The sequence below is a fragment of the Falco peregrinus genome, chromosome 5, assembly GCF_023634155.1.
Source record: "Falco peregrinus isolate bFalPer1 chromosome 5, bFalPer1.pri, whole genome shotgun sequence".
Taxonomy (NCBI): Eukaryota; Metazoa; Chordata; class Aves; order Falconiformes; family Falconidae; genus Falco; species Falco peregrinus.
This window is the reverse complement of record NC_073725.1, coordinates 42,659,109-42,676,375: the sequence shown is the minus strand read 5'-3', so window position 1 is coordinate 42,676,375 and position 17,267 is coordinate 42,659,109. Positions and strand designations below refer to the sequence as shown.

Sequence of the window (17,267 nt, the reverse complement as noted above, 5' to 3'; positions counted from 1 at the left end):
TTTCTGCCATTCATACACTAATAATAATTAAGAGTATACAACTACTATTGTCACATTTGCTGATGTTTTTCAGTTGCGCTGATCATGCAAGTGAAGACTTAACAAAGAAAGTTACCAAAAAAGGTATCTTCACAACATCTCTTTGAGATAGATGTCTATGACTATTACTTTTTAAGTATGAGAAGGTGAGACAACGTGCCTTGGTTAGAATCAGATTATTTTGAGTAATTCACCAGCACAGAAATAATCTCATTTAGAAAAGTATCACTTTAAACATTAACCCTTAGTGCTTGTGTGAAGAATCCCAGGGAGCCACCAAAGCAACACTTCTGTTAGTCTTGAAAGTAAAATATGTAAAATATGTAAATCGATACAAAACTATAAATGATTCCTCTCTTATTTCACTGCGTAGCTTTCTCAACAGTGTTACATTGGGGGTGGGGGGGTGAGGCGGGGGAAACCCGCAAGAGGTATAAATGGTGATTTTGCTACTAGTATGACAGGAAGATATGAGCCTGCCTGTTGTCTTAAAGAATATAAATTTTGAAGCTTAGATTACCATCTTTTCATTACAGAAAGCCTGTTGTTACAGGAGTTTCTTTACATGTCATTTTACAAAGAGAATAATTCCAGTATGCTGGTAGTCTTGTTTAAATTATAGTAGGTGACTAATCATAGAATCATTTGGGTTGGTGTGTCCTTGTGTAGCATTCTAGCTATACCTGAGCGGAGAAGTGAAGTTTCATTTCACAAAGGATATGGAAATTTAAAGTAATCTTTTTTTTTTTTTTTTTTCCTCCCTCTCTTCCCCCTTAGCCCCCAAACTGGTAATTCCCTACAAGTAAAAGTTCCAAGAAGCACACACTTTCATGTCAGTCATAGCTTCTGTTTGACAAAAATTTGTGCAGAGCAGTGGATTTTACCAGGCAAGCCTGAGGTTGCTTTCACCCCATTTTCTGATTCTATAATTACATAAATAAGTATATTTTCAGTAATGCTTATAATATATTTTTAATGAAACAAAAAGAACATTTATCATTATCAGTTGAAACATATTCTGAAAGTATTTTAAATGTCTTGATCTATGTTTCCTTATGCAAAATTCCTGTGAAATCAACCAAAGTTTCTAGCAACATGTAACTTGCAGAAGTTTCTATTTTGATAGAATGGGATTCAGCTTAAATGTCTTCCTAATGTGACTTCAGAGGAAGAAGTAACCTACCTTTCTTTATTTGACAAATCCAGTTATGACTGTATTCACAGTGCACCGTAACCCATGACATGGAAGGCTCGTCACTGATTGCTCCACAATATTCAAACTCAGTATTCTGAAAATAATGATTTTTCTTATAATTCACCTACAGAAGAAACAGAGCTTTAGTTTTTATTCTTATCATACAGGAAAAAAAAAGTTATACTCTGAAAGGAAAGAGAAGTACAAAGAAGTTTCAAACCACTCCTTACTTTTCTTCTACTATGTGGCTGTGGAAACAACTCCAGCAGCAAAAAAGTCAGATCAGAAGAAAACTGGCAAGGTCAAATACTCACTGGTGATCCATCACTCCAGGAAAACCCACCATCAGGATCCAAACACTGCAAACCTATCCAGAAAGGCTGAGATGATGGGGATTTTTTTCTACAGTGAAAAAATGTATCATGGAAGAAAAGGACGTTATGTGGTTAGCTCTGCTAAATTTTGCAAGTTACATAGGGCAATAACTCTCACACTTCATTTAAAGACTTCAAGTAGAGCAGAAATTTCAAAAACAACAAAATACTCTTGGTCAGCAAGCTCCCATTAGCAAGGGAGTGAAGTTCACACCTTAAAATTTTCTACTTTGCAAATTATTGTATTGAAAACACAGTAGGTTTTTTCTTCATTGATGTTGTGATTATAGTGTTCTTTGAGAACAGAAAATGTTCAGGTTTGTTGGAAGTCACAATTTAGTTTTAAAATGGTTCAGTGAACAAACTTAGAAATTGGTCTGAAGGAGAAGTATTCAACCAGTTTGGTTGTTGGGTTGGGTTTTTTTAATTTAAACTATTTGCAGGTGATGACAAATTTTAGGAACTCCAGAAATGTCTTTGAAAATAGTACGTGTATTAAATATTTTCTCAGTTCTTTTTCTTAGGACTATGATGATAAAGAGATATAGATTTTCCACCAATTATCACAGGAGCAACTCAAGAATATTATAATTTATTCCTACGTAATTTCATATCTATAAGAGAAAAAAATATCAGTTATTAGATATTTTGTTACTTACACTACTATGTTTTCTATCACTGTTTGCTCTTTTCCACTTCTAATTGCAGCCAAGTCTCCTCCTATTTCTCTGCAGAAATCTCGGGCTTCAAACCATGTTTTCTTTTGGTTTTCTCTCACAAAAACCTATAGATACAGGTAGAACAATATGTTTACAGCATGTTAAAAGTGAATCTGCTGACTACCCTGTATAAGCAAAATAGGAAAACATTCCATTACAATTGTAATACATAATATGGATTAGAGTATGCTAATTAGATAAATTTACCTATCACTGATAGTGATAACTGCAGTGGTTTCTATGAATAGTTGTGTACAAGCTTACTACATTTGTGCAATAACGTGCCATTCTCTGAGGTTTTGATGCCCTATTTGGTTATCTTCTGTCTCATGAGTAGGGTTATTGGGGAAAATAGTACTTACTCTGAAGCATGAATTCGTACTATTGCTTGTATCCCAACCCCAGGGACATTTAGACTCAGAAACAGTTTCGGGAGCAAGAGGAAGAGTGGTTTTTTCAGCTAGTTTTTTGCAGATAAATTTTGCCTTTACTTCACATTTCTGAACATCCCAGAGTCCAGCTGCATTTCCAGTCCTTAGGGCAACACAACCAGCTTCATTCCCTTTGTGAGATATAAAAGAAAATTGAAATATTTTGTAAAGTGGTTCCCTTGACATTTTTACAACTCATGTGATTAATTTACAAAAGACTGAAATACTAAGTGTAGGGTCTGCTCAAAGGAGGAGCTTTGTAAAAAGAGGAAATGAGCAAGTGGAGTCCTTCATCATCTTCCCTCCCCTTTGAAAAGCTTTACAGGTACATACACAACACCTTGCCCGCCTCTTTCCTATGCTACTCGCTGCAAGGATCTGGCAGCCTATCATCCAAGCTGAAGGGGATTTCACCCTTTCTGCTGAGCTTGATTTTGCCCTTGTAAGCAGATGAGGAGCCAGAAAAGAAATATTTTTCATAGCGTCATAGAAAATCATGGAATTATACAATCATTAGGTTGGAAAAGATGTTTAAGATCAAGTCCAACTGTTAACCTAATACTGCCAAATCCACCACTAAACCATGTCCCCTAAGTGCCACATCTACACATATTTTAAATACCTTCAGGGACAGTGACACAATCACTTCCCCAGGCAGCCTGTTGCAATGCTTGATAACCCTTCAGTGAAGAAATTTTTCCTAATATCCAATCCAAGCCTCCCCTCATGCAACTTGATGCTGTTTCCTCTTGTCCTGTCACTTGTTACTTGGGAGAAGAGACAGACCCCCACCTCACTACATCCTCCTCTCAGGCAGCTGTAGAGAGCAGTAAGATGCCCCTTGAGCCTCCTCCAGGCTAAACAACCCCAGATCCCTCAGCCACTTTAAGATTTGTTCTCCAGACCTTCACCAGCTTTGTTGCCCTTCTCTGGACACGCTCCAGCACCTCAGTGTCTGCCTTGTTGTGAGAGACCCAAAACTGAACACAGTATTTGAGGTGTGGCCTCATCAGTGTATCAAAGACACCACTGTTTCAAAGGCAGGATGTTCATATGTGCCATCATGGATGTGTTTTAACAAAGTTGGCAAACATTTTAGAATTATAACACATAAAGTTCCTTATTAGCGTAAATTTACTCCAGTGGCAGAGTACCAGGCATTGCCGCGTTCCAGTTTGTGTACAGAACACCTTCACCAGTCACCCACTTGAACATTCCTTGCTCTTCTGTGCCTGAAAGACCAATCCAAAAATACTTCTCAGAGCTCAGACCAACAAGGCTGGTCAGGTAGGCTTGCTCGTATCTGAAATGACAGGAGTCAGATGGGTATTAAGCCTAGCTTTCCCTTAGTCTGCTGTTTCTCACCATCCTAAATTGCACAAGACTAGAATGAATGGAGTCTCCATTAGGTTTCCTTTCACATGGACATATACTGCTTAACTCCGTACCAGATGGACTAGATTCAATAGCAGGTGAAGCTGTGCTATACTGAAAAACTGCTTCTTACAGAACAGGTCTGTTCCTTCAGAGTAAAGTACTGGAAAACATGAATGTGTAAAATATATTTAGTTAGAAAAGACATACTGTATTTATTAATTACGTTTTTTCCTCCAGAAAAAGCATTTTTTTTTTCTGATTTCACATTTTTTTCCAAAAAGTTCTCAACTTTTCTATAAAATTCCAATATTATTGTATTAGTTATACAGTTTTAAAACTCTTTTCATACCTGTCTCTTATACTTGTTAAATAACCACCGCTCCTTTCACAGATTTTCTTTGCTTCTGAAAATGTTACGGAAGTATGTCCTACCAGGTAGCAGTAAAAACTGTGTCTTTCCCAGCCCTGTCAAGAACATGTGAAAAATACTTGCAGTAAAAAGAGCATATGGTATAGTGCTTGAACTTCAATGTATATTCCTAAATCAACATATTTTTAATATAATCAAATGCAATAATGTGTATTCGTTTGAATTCCAGTGGACTAATGGAAATTAAGATTAGTAAACATTTAGAAAGAGATTTAATGCATATGAGTCCCCCTTTTTTGAAAATTAGTAACTGATAAATGTTAACTGATAAAAATTCAGAGGCATACAGAATGGAGAGTGTATTCAGAAGCAGGCGAATACAGTACTTCCTTGCTCAGAACTGAAGAGAGTAGTCTGTGTTATAGTGAGATGATGATTCAAGTTTCCTGATGTTTCTAGGCTAAAAGAACAGTAACTAGACTAACTAATTGATTGAACTCATGAGCTCACCTAAAAAAGTCTGATTGAAGAGTTAGCATAGAACTATTAGAAAGCAAAATCCTCAAAATTACAGCTCAATTCCAAATCACTTTTCCCTTCTGTAGCAGCTCAAGATTGATTTGCTTGCTGAACCCAAGAAAGGTAAATAAAATCTGTGTTCAGTATTTGGCTGCTGACTAGATCCATCTAGCACAATGAGTCTCTGCTCTGTTCCCCATATGAGGTTGTCGGAAATGTTACTAAGTGTAGAGCAGTAGTAATTAAGAAAGTAAAAGAAGGGGCAAGGAGAAGAAAAAAAGCAGTAGGATACAACGACTTGTTCAAAACAAGTTCACTCATAAAAGCAATTTGATTGTTTTGATTTGGCTTCAATAGTGAAATATATCATCATCTGGCATCATGTCACATAGTCCAGAAATGGTTCCCCATCTTTACTGTGTCTTAGATAACCGCAGATGATTGTAGAGCAATATAACAAATATGCAGAAAACTGCAGTAATAGCTTTAACCTCTTTCACAGACGATTCTGAGAGATAATGGGCCTGACTCATATTGACTAAAAAGATTTCAAAATAACTTTATTTTAAATAAGGGAATGTAGTGAAAATGATCACCCTGAATTTGATGTACAATCACATTTCTTAGTGGCTGGGGTGGTGGGAAGGTAGTTGCAATGTCAAGTGGAGCTTGTGAAAGCAATAGATTTTTGCTAACCAGGTTCTTTGTTACACTTTTTTCTTACCTTCAGGCAGGCAGGATCAGTCTTTGCCATCCCAGAAACCCCTTGTAGTGGGTCTCTTCTGCAGATGTAACCTAATTTTCTGTCACAGACACTGTCTGCCCAATATCCATCCTAGATGCAGTTTGGGAAGAGGTGGAAAATAGTGAGGCAGAACCTGTTCCCTTTAGGAATGTTACTGTTTTTTAAAAAAAATATTGTTTCAATGGGAGAATAAAGATCTGTACTTTTTAATGAATTCCACGTATTTGTGCTTAGTTGTGAAGTTATGCTAAGCTAATTATGTAACACAGGCAGACTAGTAAGATTTCTTGGCATATAATGCAACTCACAATCAGACATGAACATTTACCTAGTTATCTCTAATTTAATTTTAAATTTAATTTAGAACAACCATCTTTTTGAGTGGATAAAGATACCATTCCCTGGTTTGTTTCTAAATTGTATTCAATAAGACCCTAGAAATAGAACCAAAAATCAAATAGTATAGTGCTACACAAACATAGAATGATTCTACCTCTCCTGCCATAATGACGCAGTCCTCTTGCCCATTGATTGCATGAGTTGGTTCTCCAGGCAACCATTTGGTATATGTCACAGGAGTCCCATCACTCCACTCAAAGTACATTTGAATGTTGAGGTCATTCAGACCAATCCACAGCTCATCCACAGCTTCTAAGAACAGAAATTTACCTGTGTTAGTACCCAAGTTGAAACACTCCATAGGGGCAAGATATAACTTATGAGAATGAGCTGAAATTGTCATGTTACAATAAAAACTCCTCTAGATTAAATGACAGTGGAGTTTATTTTAAGGTCTAATTCACATTCTTTTTTCAAGAAGTCAAAAAATGAGATACCAGCAGGAAATGAGAATCCTCAGCTTTATCAGTAAAAGTCCATTACTGTATCTATAGCTGCAAGGTGTCTGAGGCAGGTAATCAGCCCAAATACTGCAAAACCCAGAGCTGTTATTTCCTTTATGCAGTGAAAAACAAATGAAAAGCAAAATGAGAAGAAAGAAAAAGAAAACTAAGAAAGCGCTGATAATTCTTTTTGTGGTTTTTCTGGTGGTTGTTTTTTTTAATCTATATATCTGTGGGCTTCCCTATAAATATTCATTTCAAACAAGATTATTATTTTTTAAACCCTCCTAAGATTTCTAATGATATAATTCTCTGTTTGTACCAAATACTGCCCTGTAGAAATACTCACTGTAGCCAAGCTGAGACAGTATGAAGCCGTGCTCCTCAGGGTTGTGGATACTAGCTAGATTGCCACTGCTCTCATTGCAGGAAGTTAGGGCTTCTCCCCATACTCTGGGGTCTCTATGAATCATGAAACAGTGCTCTCCATAGGGCAACCATCCTTCTGGGCATTTAACAGGTTCTGCATCCCCTAAAAATCAATAATGTTTCACATTTTTAAACTTGAATAACTGCAATTACATTTGAAATCAGTTAATTAACTGATTAGAATGAAAATGGAGTGATCATAAACAAGCAGTACTTCTATTAATTCCTCATACATACAAAATACTTTAGTCTGTTTGCTGTTGCACACTGTACTTCTACAGAAAACTTACTGCGTTTACACAAAACAGGAAAATAATGGAGACAGTAGTTATTGGGCTCCAGTAGTGTGAAATGCTCACTTTTGGACAGAGGAATATTTTGGAATTCCATGATCAGTGTTTTCATACAATATACCCCATCCAATTATGTTTGTGTATATTTCATAAAGGCATTCTTACTGTAGCACAAGTAATTCATTGCACGTGTGGCCTTCCATACTAAGTGTCATTAAATAAATCAGAAAGTGTAGTAGAAAAGTAGTCTGAAGGAACTTGCTCTTTTTTTGCCATCTTTCTATGCTACAGGCAATCCCACTGAGAAGGTGGTTTACGCCTATTGGTGCCGTCTTTCTGAGCCTTCTGTGATAAGCCTCGGTGTTTTCATTAGAATGCCCTGCAGGAAGGGTGAGTCATCTCTAACTTTATTTTCACATCCATGCAGTCCATGATAGTTTTGTGATAGTGTATGGCTTAGACCAGTGCCTCTGGAATTGTGAATAATAACACGAAATAAAAACTGCGTGTGTGGTTACTGGATTCCAGGAACATTTCCAGTATGTACCTGTATTTGCTTAAAGAAAAGACAGTATGCTTTGTTCTGTGCCACTCATTAAAGCAGAAGAACGAATGATAATGCTTTTTTCTTTTATTTTAAATAGCCATGAAGTTTCATTTTAGTGACACAAATCCTGTCTTTATCAAAGGGTTTTTATTTGCTTGGCATACCTGATGGAAGAATGAAAGGATCCAATGTGGAGTTTTCCTTTTTACAGATATAGCCAAATTTCAGCTCACATGGCTGGTTTTCCCATTTAGAATCTCTTCTGGGATTTAGTACTGCACAAAGTTTCCCAGGCTCAGGCTCAGGGCTTCCTTCATAGAATAAAAAACCGAATTATGTATAACATGTTTTATGTCAGCAGCTAAAAGAACAATTTACTTCCAGCCTTTTCATGTGTCAGTTATGGACTCATGACTTCATTGCTACATTTATTTTTATACCAGAGATAAGGAAATGTAATTTAGAAGTACCCATCAAAACATTTCTTTAGATGCTTGTTGCATAATTCACACTTTCCCCCATATTTGATTGCAGGATAGCAGTGTCAGAAATAAGCCATTCCTGTAAGTTTTGTGAAAATCATTGGCTTGCACAGAAGACACTAAACTCTGAGCCTGCACTGATGCAAAGGCTGCAGCACCTTTCCTTGCCCCTCCACCTGTTTAATCAGCCTGTGCATAGGGGTCACCTATATATTCATTAAAGAATATGCAGCTCACAACCAGCTGCAGAATGTTGCCCTGTGAGTAGATGCTGGACTGGAAAGTTCAAACATTGAAGGGGTGCCTGGTGCTGCTACAGTTGCAACGCCCTATACAGACTGTAGGAAATCAGAGTTTGTAGTTTCACAGCTCATGAAACATCTAGTTTTAGACACAATTTGTTGTCAGGACCAAGTTATGTTAGTAGGGCTAAGTAATGAGCTTAAAACAATCAGTTACATTCATAAAATCAGAGGACACGGTTTGGGAGGTAAGGTTTCTGGACAGGAACACAGTCAGGTAGCATCTTAACATAGTTTATATTCAGACAAGGAATTCTACAGATGTGAAGAATGAAGAGTGTTCTTCAGAGTAAGAACTATCAGCTGCTAACAATAAAAAGAAAACTGAAAACTGGAGCTCTAGCTCTTCATTGTAGGGCTAAATCAACATCAGTGTATGGATATTATTTGTTAAAAATACGAAACAAAAGCAAAAGCCACCAATCTGTGGGACACATAGTTGAGCAGAGAGTGGTGGGAACCTAGACTGGGCAAAGCCTGAAAGGGTAGGCTTCCTATTATGGGAGCATGTTAAATGGCTTCTAGTTTCTAAAGCTGTGTTTAGCAAAGCACAAAAATAATAATATGGAATTCCTAAAACAAAAGGCATATCTTCTGGATGCGGCATATCAAATCACACGTGGAAACAAATTTCCTCATTTCTACAGTGCCCTTGCAGGTGAGTCTTTCTATGTCAGGTTCTGGTCCAGCAGCTTTCAGCGCTGTGCTGGAGTAAAAAAAGTTCCACTCAGGCCCTTTGTTAAGGTCCTTTCTGCATGTCCATTCAGCAGCTTGGCTGCAGATTTGTTCCTTGCTGCAAGTGGAGCCTCCGCACATGCCCTCACACTTGCTCTGTGTCTCTCCTCTGCCTGCCTCTGCAACCAGCCTTCCAGCAGGTTCTTCAGGACCACTATCCTTGGGGAACAGGCAATGTTTTCTTCTTCTCAGAGAGCTCCACAGCGTGCTGGCTGACTTCCCCCTCCCTGCACGCCGCACCCCCGGCCCCCCTCCCCCCACACAAAAAAAAAAAAAAAAGAAAAGATACAATTTATAATAATTTTTCAGTGAATTGGAAATGTGTAGATTAAGTCGTCATAATAGCCGTCATGTGGAGATATGGGAACTCCAAGGGTGTGGGCTGCTTGACCTGAAAGCCAGCTGTTCTGGCTGCTCTGCTTCATTGCAAGGCTTAAGGAATTTAACCAGTTCAGCAGAAGGTAGAAAATCCTCTACCAGACTCAGCAGCTCTGGGCTTTCTCTTCATCCTCTGCCAGATAAAACCAGGTTGGGAGTGCCAAAGATTCCCCAAATACTTGGGGAAGGCCAAAAGATGGAATATATGTGCATTTACTCAGCAAGCAAACATTCTGCATTTGCTGCAACCAGCTATTGCCATGGCAATCATTAAGCGACTTTCAAAGATAAAATGCCAATACTGTCAACTGTATTTAGTCTCTCTTGAATGTTAAAGAGGAGAGATGAGGAAAAGCATAAAAAGTATAGGGAAGGCTTTGCAAGCCTGATGCTCACTGATGTCTCAGTCCATGCAGGATGCTGGGTCTGATAACCCTTTTGAGAACTGAGGAGACAGAGCTTTTAACTGACTTGAAGGCATTCCTAGTATGCTACAGCTCAACTAGTGCTTTTCACTTTATCAGCTTCTGGTAGGACATGAGTTTTAAGCAGAAGAGGACAAGCTCTTCTGCTTGAAACTCCTTGTAATATATCCAGTGAAGAAAAGCATCATTCTCAGCTTTTTAACCTCACATATCTCATAAGCCTGTGAACTCCATTTCCTCATGTTCATGGGGAGTAGTATAGGACTGTAATTGACATGAATTCATCATATTGATGGGAAATATTAATTCCAAAAACTGTTAAAAAAACAATTACTACCTGGTGCCCAGTTAAAGTATTTGAAGGGAATGCCACCGCTCCACTGCCAGCCGCTGTTAAGTTTCAGACTGTTGAGCCCAATCCAGAGAGAGGATCTCTTGTTTTCAATCAACTCTAGGAAACCAAAAGGGTTGAATTCTAATGAGATTTGTTGGGAAATGCTCTGCATTTTCAGAGTTTGGAGGAATATAATAAATGCCTGCTTTGTGATTTCTAAGTTCAGTACAGAATCCATGGTTACTGGTAATAGACTCAGTTTATTGTGTAGAGAAAGGGTAGAGAATGGCAAAAGACTATTTTGCCTGTTAGTTTATTCAAATTTAATTCTATTCTACAGTTATATGTAAGCAATAAGCTTTGAAAACAGAAACACTGCATTGCTATAGTTAATACTTACGTTACAAGTTTGCCTGATTGTGATGCAGTTGATACAGGGCTTTCATTCCACAGAGCCTATGCATAATTCCAGAAAGCCTTTAGATTTTTAATAGTGTTTAATAGTATAACATTTTTATGGTATTTCCAAAAATCTCTTTCATTAGCCATACATGAATACTGATTTCTTAACAGAAAAGGCATAGAATGACTGCCTCCTATAATGATGTTAGGGTAAGGTCCCTTCCTGGCACCTTTCTGATGCTTTCTGAGCTTGAGCCAAATTTTACTTACTTAGCTGGTAATTCTTAATACTTTTTGAAATAATAATAATAATGATAGAAATAATTTCAAATAGCAATTCTGCAACTTACAAAAGTTCCACCTATGAAAAGCTTACTTTACAGTAATTGTGCTGTTTCTCTAGCAGTACATACAGCATTTTCACAGCAGATATTCGTTGTACTGTGATTAAAGCACTGAAACATTTGTAACCAGTCAAAACCCCCTCTTTGACACCGTTTTCACAGAGTCTTTCATATTAACTCACCTCTTAGATACATTTGTTCATGTGTCTCTGGGACACTTAATAATTCTGCCTTCTGCTGCTGGCAGCTTTTCCTTGCTTGGTGCCACGTGAGAGCTGACTGGTAGTTTATCTGGTAGTAGGTTCCTGTCAAAGGATCTGTACTCCAAAATCTGTCATTGTCTGTGTGAAAGGAGATTTAGTTTTGCAGCTTGTTATAAACATCTTAAACAAAATGTTATGACAAAACTTAACTGCTAGCGTACTTATAAAATGAAAATCTGGAGCAAATACGGCTCAGACCCACAAGGTCTGTAAGGAATGTTATGGCATGACTGAAACATTTTTGAGTAAAATAAAATCATTACAAGCGTTTTCCTTTCCATATTATTTACAGCATCTCAGTATTGATATATTTAACTAATAGTGTTGTGTTATAGCATCGATGTCAACATTTGGGACTTACTGCCAGTTGGACAGAACCCATACAAATGGTCTGTGTCGAAGTCAGGAGTTGTTGCACACCAGAGCAAGCCATCTGACCTGCCGGCAGCCGTGCACCCGGTGTACCATTTACCACTCAGCTGGAAGGGGAAGGCACACGGAGCTCCGTTGGCATTTCCTAACAGTGTGAACAGATCTGAGGGGGCAAAAGAGAAATTGTAATATAGGTATGGGATCTGGGAGACCGAATCCTCTACATATCTGTACTCTCTGTAAGACTATGTGGAGAAAATGTTACGAATGTTACACCAGTGTAACTGGCCACCTACTGTCACCAGCGGTGCCTCCCAAGGCAGTTCACAGTAGGTCTTGCAGTTTACCATTCGCTTATGATGTCACCAGCTCTAACAGCTGGAAATAGAGCAGTTTCATACTGTAGACAACTATGAAAGTCTTGTAGTGATTTTTGTCTCATATATTTACATGTAATTTTCTAAAAATAGCATTAGCTTATCACGTAGCTTAACTTCCCAACATTCATTAAAAATCAATCATTGATTTAACTGTTAAATGTTCTGGGATTTTTGGCACCTGAAATCTTGTAGAGCACTGATTGGTAGTATGCATGGAATTATTTCCTTACATTTAATATTGATGTATTAAACTTACAAATTTTTGCCTTTCGTCCAACAATACTACTACAACTTCACTAGTACTAATATACAGTTAAATAAAGTGCTTTGATTAAAACTAACAATTAAAAACATCCTAGATTCTCCGTTAAAGAAAGAAAATACATATTTTTTGCACATACTTCATTCTGTCTGAAGCTAAGCAGCTGTGCATCTCCAGGATGGTTGAACACAGGCCTGATAAGTGAACTAATCATCCCCCAGTCTGCCATTGCCTCAGGAGAAACAGCTGATGTTAGACTAAGGGGAGCAGAAATCAAAGGACTCTATCTGTGATAGCAAACAGGTGGATTCAATACACCATCTGGATTAACCTTTAAACATTACCTTCATGGCCTTGAGAACACAAATCATCCGTGGTTCCATAGATCTTCCATTTATTCATTTTTGCTGATCCTGTGTTCAGCATGACATTGTCTTCTTTTCTCTTGCCAGCACTAAGAAATAAATCTTCCCCTTGGATTGCCAGGGTGGCATTTCTGCACTCCCATTTCTGGAATTCATTTTTCTTGTTGCATGGGTACAAAGAAATTTTAGCCTGGTTTTGCTTGTTGGCCACTCCCAAACATTGTGCAAATGCCATGCTCATCACCTGATGATCAGACACCCACCTGAATTTTTGTGACTCGGCGTTTTTCTTGCAAGCAGCTGTTGTGACTGCATGAGAACTCTGAGCAATTAAACAGAGCTTAGTATTCTCATTGTATATTAAAAATATTTTGTTGTCTGTAAAAAAAAATCAGAATTAATGTGTTTAGGGTGAGCACATGGTGAGTGTAGCTTTGAGGAAAGGGATGTGCTGTTGTTTCTATTCTGATCTGATTCATGTCTGGAGAGTGTAAATCTGAGTCACTTTTGCAAAGATCAAGCAGCATTTTCAAGACTTTTGTTTCCTTCTGGGAAGGAAAAATAAGTGCAGCTCACTTAAATATGTGTAAATACAATACAGAGGAACAAAAGCACATAAAATACATTATGACATCTTCAAAAGTGTCATCACTATAATGGAATTCTCATGAATTTTCTCCTGAAATACACATTTCTTTCAAGATTTCCAGAAGAGACTTTACTGAAGATTTGGAAGTTTGCCATCACTTCATGCGCTGTATATTTAGCTCATGTTACACACTTCTCCACGGGGCTGCATTTGTTCTTAATAAAGTTAGTGAGTGAGGCTTCTGCGAGTCTAGCTGCTCCTTCTGTAATTGGCATGTCCTGTTATGGTTTGGGGTGGGTTTTTTGGATGAAAAACTGTGGAACTGTGACTTGTTACGTTGTCCTGTTCTAGTACCCCTCCCATTAGTATGTCTGTCATAAGAAATCAGCACCAGTCATGCAATCGAATCACAAACATTCCCACAAGAACCAACACCAAGCAGTATATAGAGGTAAAGATACTACAGGTGTGTGCCTGTGTGCTGCGCATTGTTATGGAAAGACAGTCTATGAACACTGAACGCGCTAGCTAACACTCCCAAAGGATCACAGGCAGCCTGATCTAGTAATCCCTCAAGCCAAGCAGGCCCACCGGGAAGGGCCGCCCAGCTCTGCTGCTGTACTGCTGCTGTGTAAAGCAGGTTGTTCAGTGTGGGGCATCAGCCTGTGAAAACAGCTGCCTGCTTTTCAAAATGTCAGCTAGCGTACAGTTCCCACTGGCTTTGGGTCATGAGGGAGTGAAATCTGGACTACAGGGAATATTCTAGGACCTGTGGGACAAGAGGGCAAGGCTTTGCCCTTCAGTTCTCTGTGTCTCAAATCCCTACCTGGAAACAGAGATGTAGCATCACCCCTGTATCCGAGAGAATAACCATGTAAGGGACAGGGAGATACCCTTCCAAAAACTAAAGTAAATTTGTAGGACAAGGGTAGGATGTTAGGACACAGCCAATGTTGAGTAGTGCACAGAGCAGAAAGCGACTGGGAAATTCTGGGAGGCTATGACAGGAAGAATTTTTCTTGTTAGGATATCTGTATTTAATGTTTGAGCTCTCCCAGGAAAGTCCTGTATTACTTTGACCAGCTCAGAAGTTTCACTTCTTCAAATCTAAATTTGAAGCTAAGACCTAGTTTCTTCTTTCCTAGTCCATTTAGACAGAAAGTTTTAAGATTAATTAAATCTTTTAATCTAATTTAATTTAATGCTTACTTAATTTAATTAAATTAAATTTAATTAAATTACTAAAGAAGTACTTAGTGTAGTGCCCTAAGTTTCAGCTGTTGTCCTTCATACTATTTTTTTTGTCTAATATTAGTTCTCACTGGAAACTGTGAGGTTTGTGTTTGGGCTATCGGGTTTGGGTCCCAGCTCGTAGAGCAGAGGGGAGACCCCCTTTCTTGCCCAGGCTAATTCTGGCACAGCTCACACAGCACAGTGTCTGCTTTCAGAAACTGTGATTTGTACCCCACTCCACAAATCTAATGAATTGAAGGTTAAAGGAAAAATGTCCTTGAACCATATCACCATCCTTACATCAAAAGGGACCTGTCATCTGCCCTTGGTCAACTTCAGAGACTTAACTATGCTTCTCACCCGTACCCTGAAAGCCATAGTGGTTATTCCAGGGCTGTTCTTGACTCTGATCTTTTTAGTATTTTTTTCATTGGCATCTGCTCAGCCACAGCATTACATCTGACATCAATCCACAAGCTCCATCTTATCGCACACAACCTAAGGCTAGGAGTTACACATACAATGCCCAATTTAATCATTTTCTGTTTCTCAATTTTTGTAATTCAGTCACATATACAGACAAGAACTGTGGAGCACACTGTGAAGTCCATCTACTTCACAGTGCAGACATAACCAGTAATTAAATTGCATCCAAAGGGGAATGTTTATCCCCATACATGACTCTTTCCTGATTTCTGATTCCCAGCTTTACCCCATCTTGACTCTTCCCCTCTCTTTAAACGTGAACCAGTATCTCTGTATCTACATCCTTTTTTAACTTCTGTGGACCATTCCAGTTAGGATGAGTATGAAATGCAGGGTAGTCAAACAGTGAAATGTGAAAATATTACAGAGACTGAGAAACAAGCAAGACAACAAAAATGCCCACTTTCACATCCACTTTTGCAGGGGGTAAAAAACAAAGACTCACCGAATGTCTGAAAAGCAGTATGAATGAAAGAAAGGAGAACTAAGACTGTAGAAAATGTTAAGCATTTCATTTCTTTCTTCTTATTCACAGAGAGATGAGATGAAATTAATTGCTGCAGTAGAAGTCCTTAAGGAACCAGTTGATGCTGGCTTCTTCTCAGTTTTGGAGAGTTTTAGTTGAAAGAGAAAACTCTGGGCTCTAAATTAGGAAATATCCTGTCACATGGTATTTTGAAATCTATAAATAATGACAAAATTCAAACTTTGCATGTGAAAGTGAAGTTTCCATTAACTCATATGCAAGTGACAAAGTTTGAAAAGTCAACATCATTCTGCTGAATTATTTTTAACTTTCTTGGTTCTGCTCTGGGATTGTAATGTCCTGACTCTCAAAGGCAAAGAAGGAGGGAGTGCGCTTTAAATGGACGTACCTCAAATCTCATACATACATACCTGGAAACTAAACAAACAAAAAAAAATTAGTTAAAGAAATAATGCAAGTTTCTCGACCAGCGAGGTCTTCACTGCTACAAAAGATATATTCATCTAATTTGATGCACCAAGCCATGTCAACTATTTCACTGTGAAAAATTAACCCAGATGGGAAGATTTAATTTTGCTTGGTAACTTGACAAACTGGGCACTGGCTTTTCTCTTCTCTTGATTTATCAACTGGTAAAACTACTATGCTTTTATTTCATGTGAATTTTTCTCATGGGAACCAATACAAATTAGCAAATCTTTCTGTTAACCAGTGATTTGGACAACAAAACTTCCTTTCCACATTATCTAATCCATAAAGTAAAAACTAATTTTAATACTTCACAATTCTTTCTTTGTACTAAGAGTAAATGAGACAAGCAGAGGAATATACGCAAACATTACAAATGAGCTGCAACCTTTTTTTAAGTGGAAATCAACTTCAGTTATGATGCAAAAATCCCTTATTTGTTTTGAAGGAAAAGGAGAAAATACATTCAGCAGAAATTTCCCTTAGAATTTTCTCTCATTTTTCATGGCTTTATTATGAAGACGAATCTCACAACATGTCCTGCAAGGGCAGAACATTACTTAATGTGAGACAAGAAACCTATTTCCACAGTATAGGGTCTTCAGAGCTGTGTTACCAATATCAACCATCAAAACATCAAAATTATAAATAATGCTATTATTTCAGGTGTGGGGTTTTTTCTCCTCATGTTTACTCTTTTCATTTGCCTTGCCTTCATCGTTAGCCATCAAACAGCACTGAATCCAATTCAGTGTTAGTATTTCCAAAATTATAAATATGGGTATATGTTGTAACTTAACATGAAGGGGAAAAAAAAGTGTAAGATCAAGGGGACTGTCAGTAAAAATAGTTTGAGTACAGAATGCCCTTCATTCCCTATCCTCTGCAATATGTTTTGTTTGACTGCAGTACCTACAAACCATCAATCCAATGTCATGTGAATCTCTCCTTCCCAATGACCTCTCCTGTACAATTCTTACGTACTTTCTAAGGGTCTGTTTCTCCCAGAGATCCTTGAGATCTTTTTTTTCGGTCTGTCATAGGCAGCATAGAATTCATAGAAAATTTAAACAGCACAGA

At 38.0% G+C, this 17,267-nt stretch overlaps 1 protein-coding gene across 1 annotated transcript in view; it reads right to left on the bottom strand.

The window, feature by feature from the left end:
* Positions 1-15,844, bottom strand: part of LOC101917081 (macrophage mannose receptor 1-like) — a 33,121-nt gene extending 17,277 nt beyond the window's left edge. The window contains exons 1-15 of the mRNA XM_005228846.4: positions 15,678-15,844; positions 12,904-13,302; positions 11,907-12,080; positions 11,465-11,623; positions 10,540-10,653; positions 8,045-8,191; positions 6,961-7,143; positions 6,263-6,420; positions 5,749-5,859; positions 4,485-4,600; positions 3,913-4,061; positions 2,690-2,889; positions 2,268-2,392; positions 1,549-1,636; positions 1,223-1,358 (exon numbers count right to left, since the gene is read on the bottom strand). Of these exons, the coding sequence (XP_005228903.2) occupies positions 1,223-1,358; positions 1,549-1,636; positions 2,268-2,392; positions 2,690-2,889; positions 3,913-4,061; positions 4,485-4,600; positions 5,749-5,859; positions 6,263-6,420; positions 6,961-7,143; positions 8,045-8,191; positions 10,540-10,653; positions 11,465-11,623; positions 11,907-12,080; positions 12,904-13,302; positions 15,678-15,747 (2,329 nt within the window). The 5' untranslated portion in view covers positions 15,748-15,844. The remainder of the gene's footprint in view (positions 1-1,222; positions 1,359-1,548; positions 1,637-2,267; positions 2,393-2,689; positions 2,890-3,912; positions 4,062-4,484; positions 4,601-5,748; positions 5,860-6,262; positions 6,421-6,960; positions 7,144-8,044; positions 8,192-10,539; positions 10,654-11,464; positions 11,624-11,906; positions 12,081-12,903; positions 13,303-15,677) is intronic.
* Positions 15,845-17,267: the final 1,423 nt, after the last annotated feature.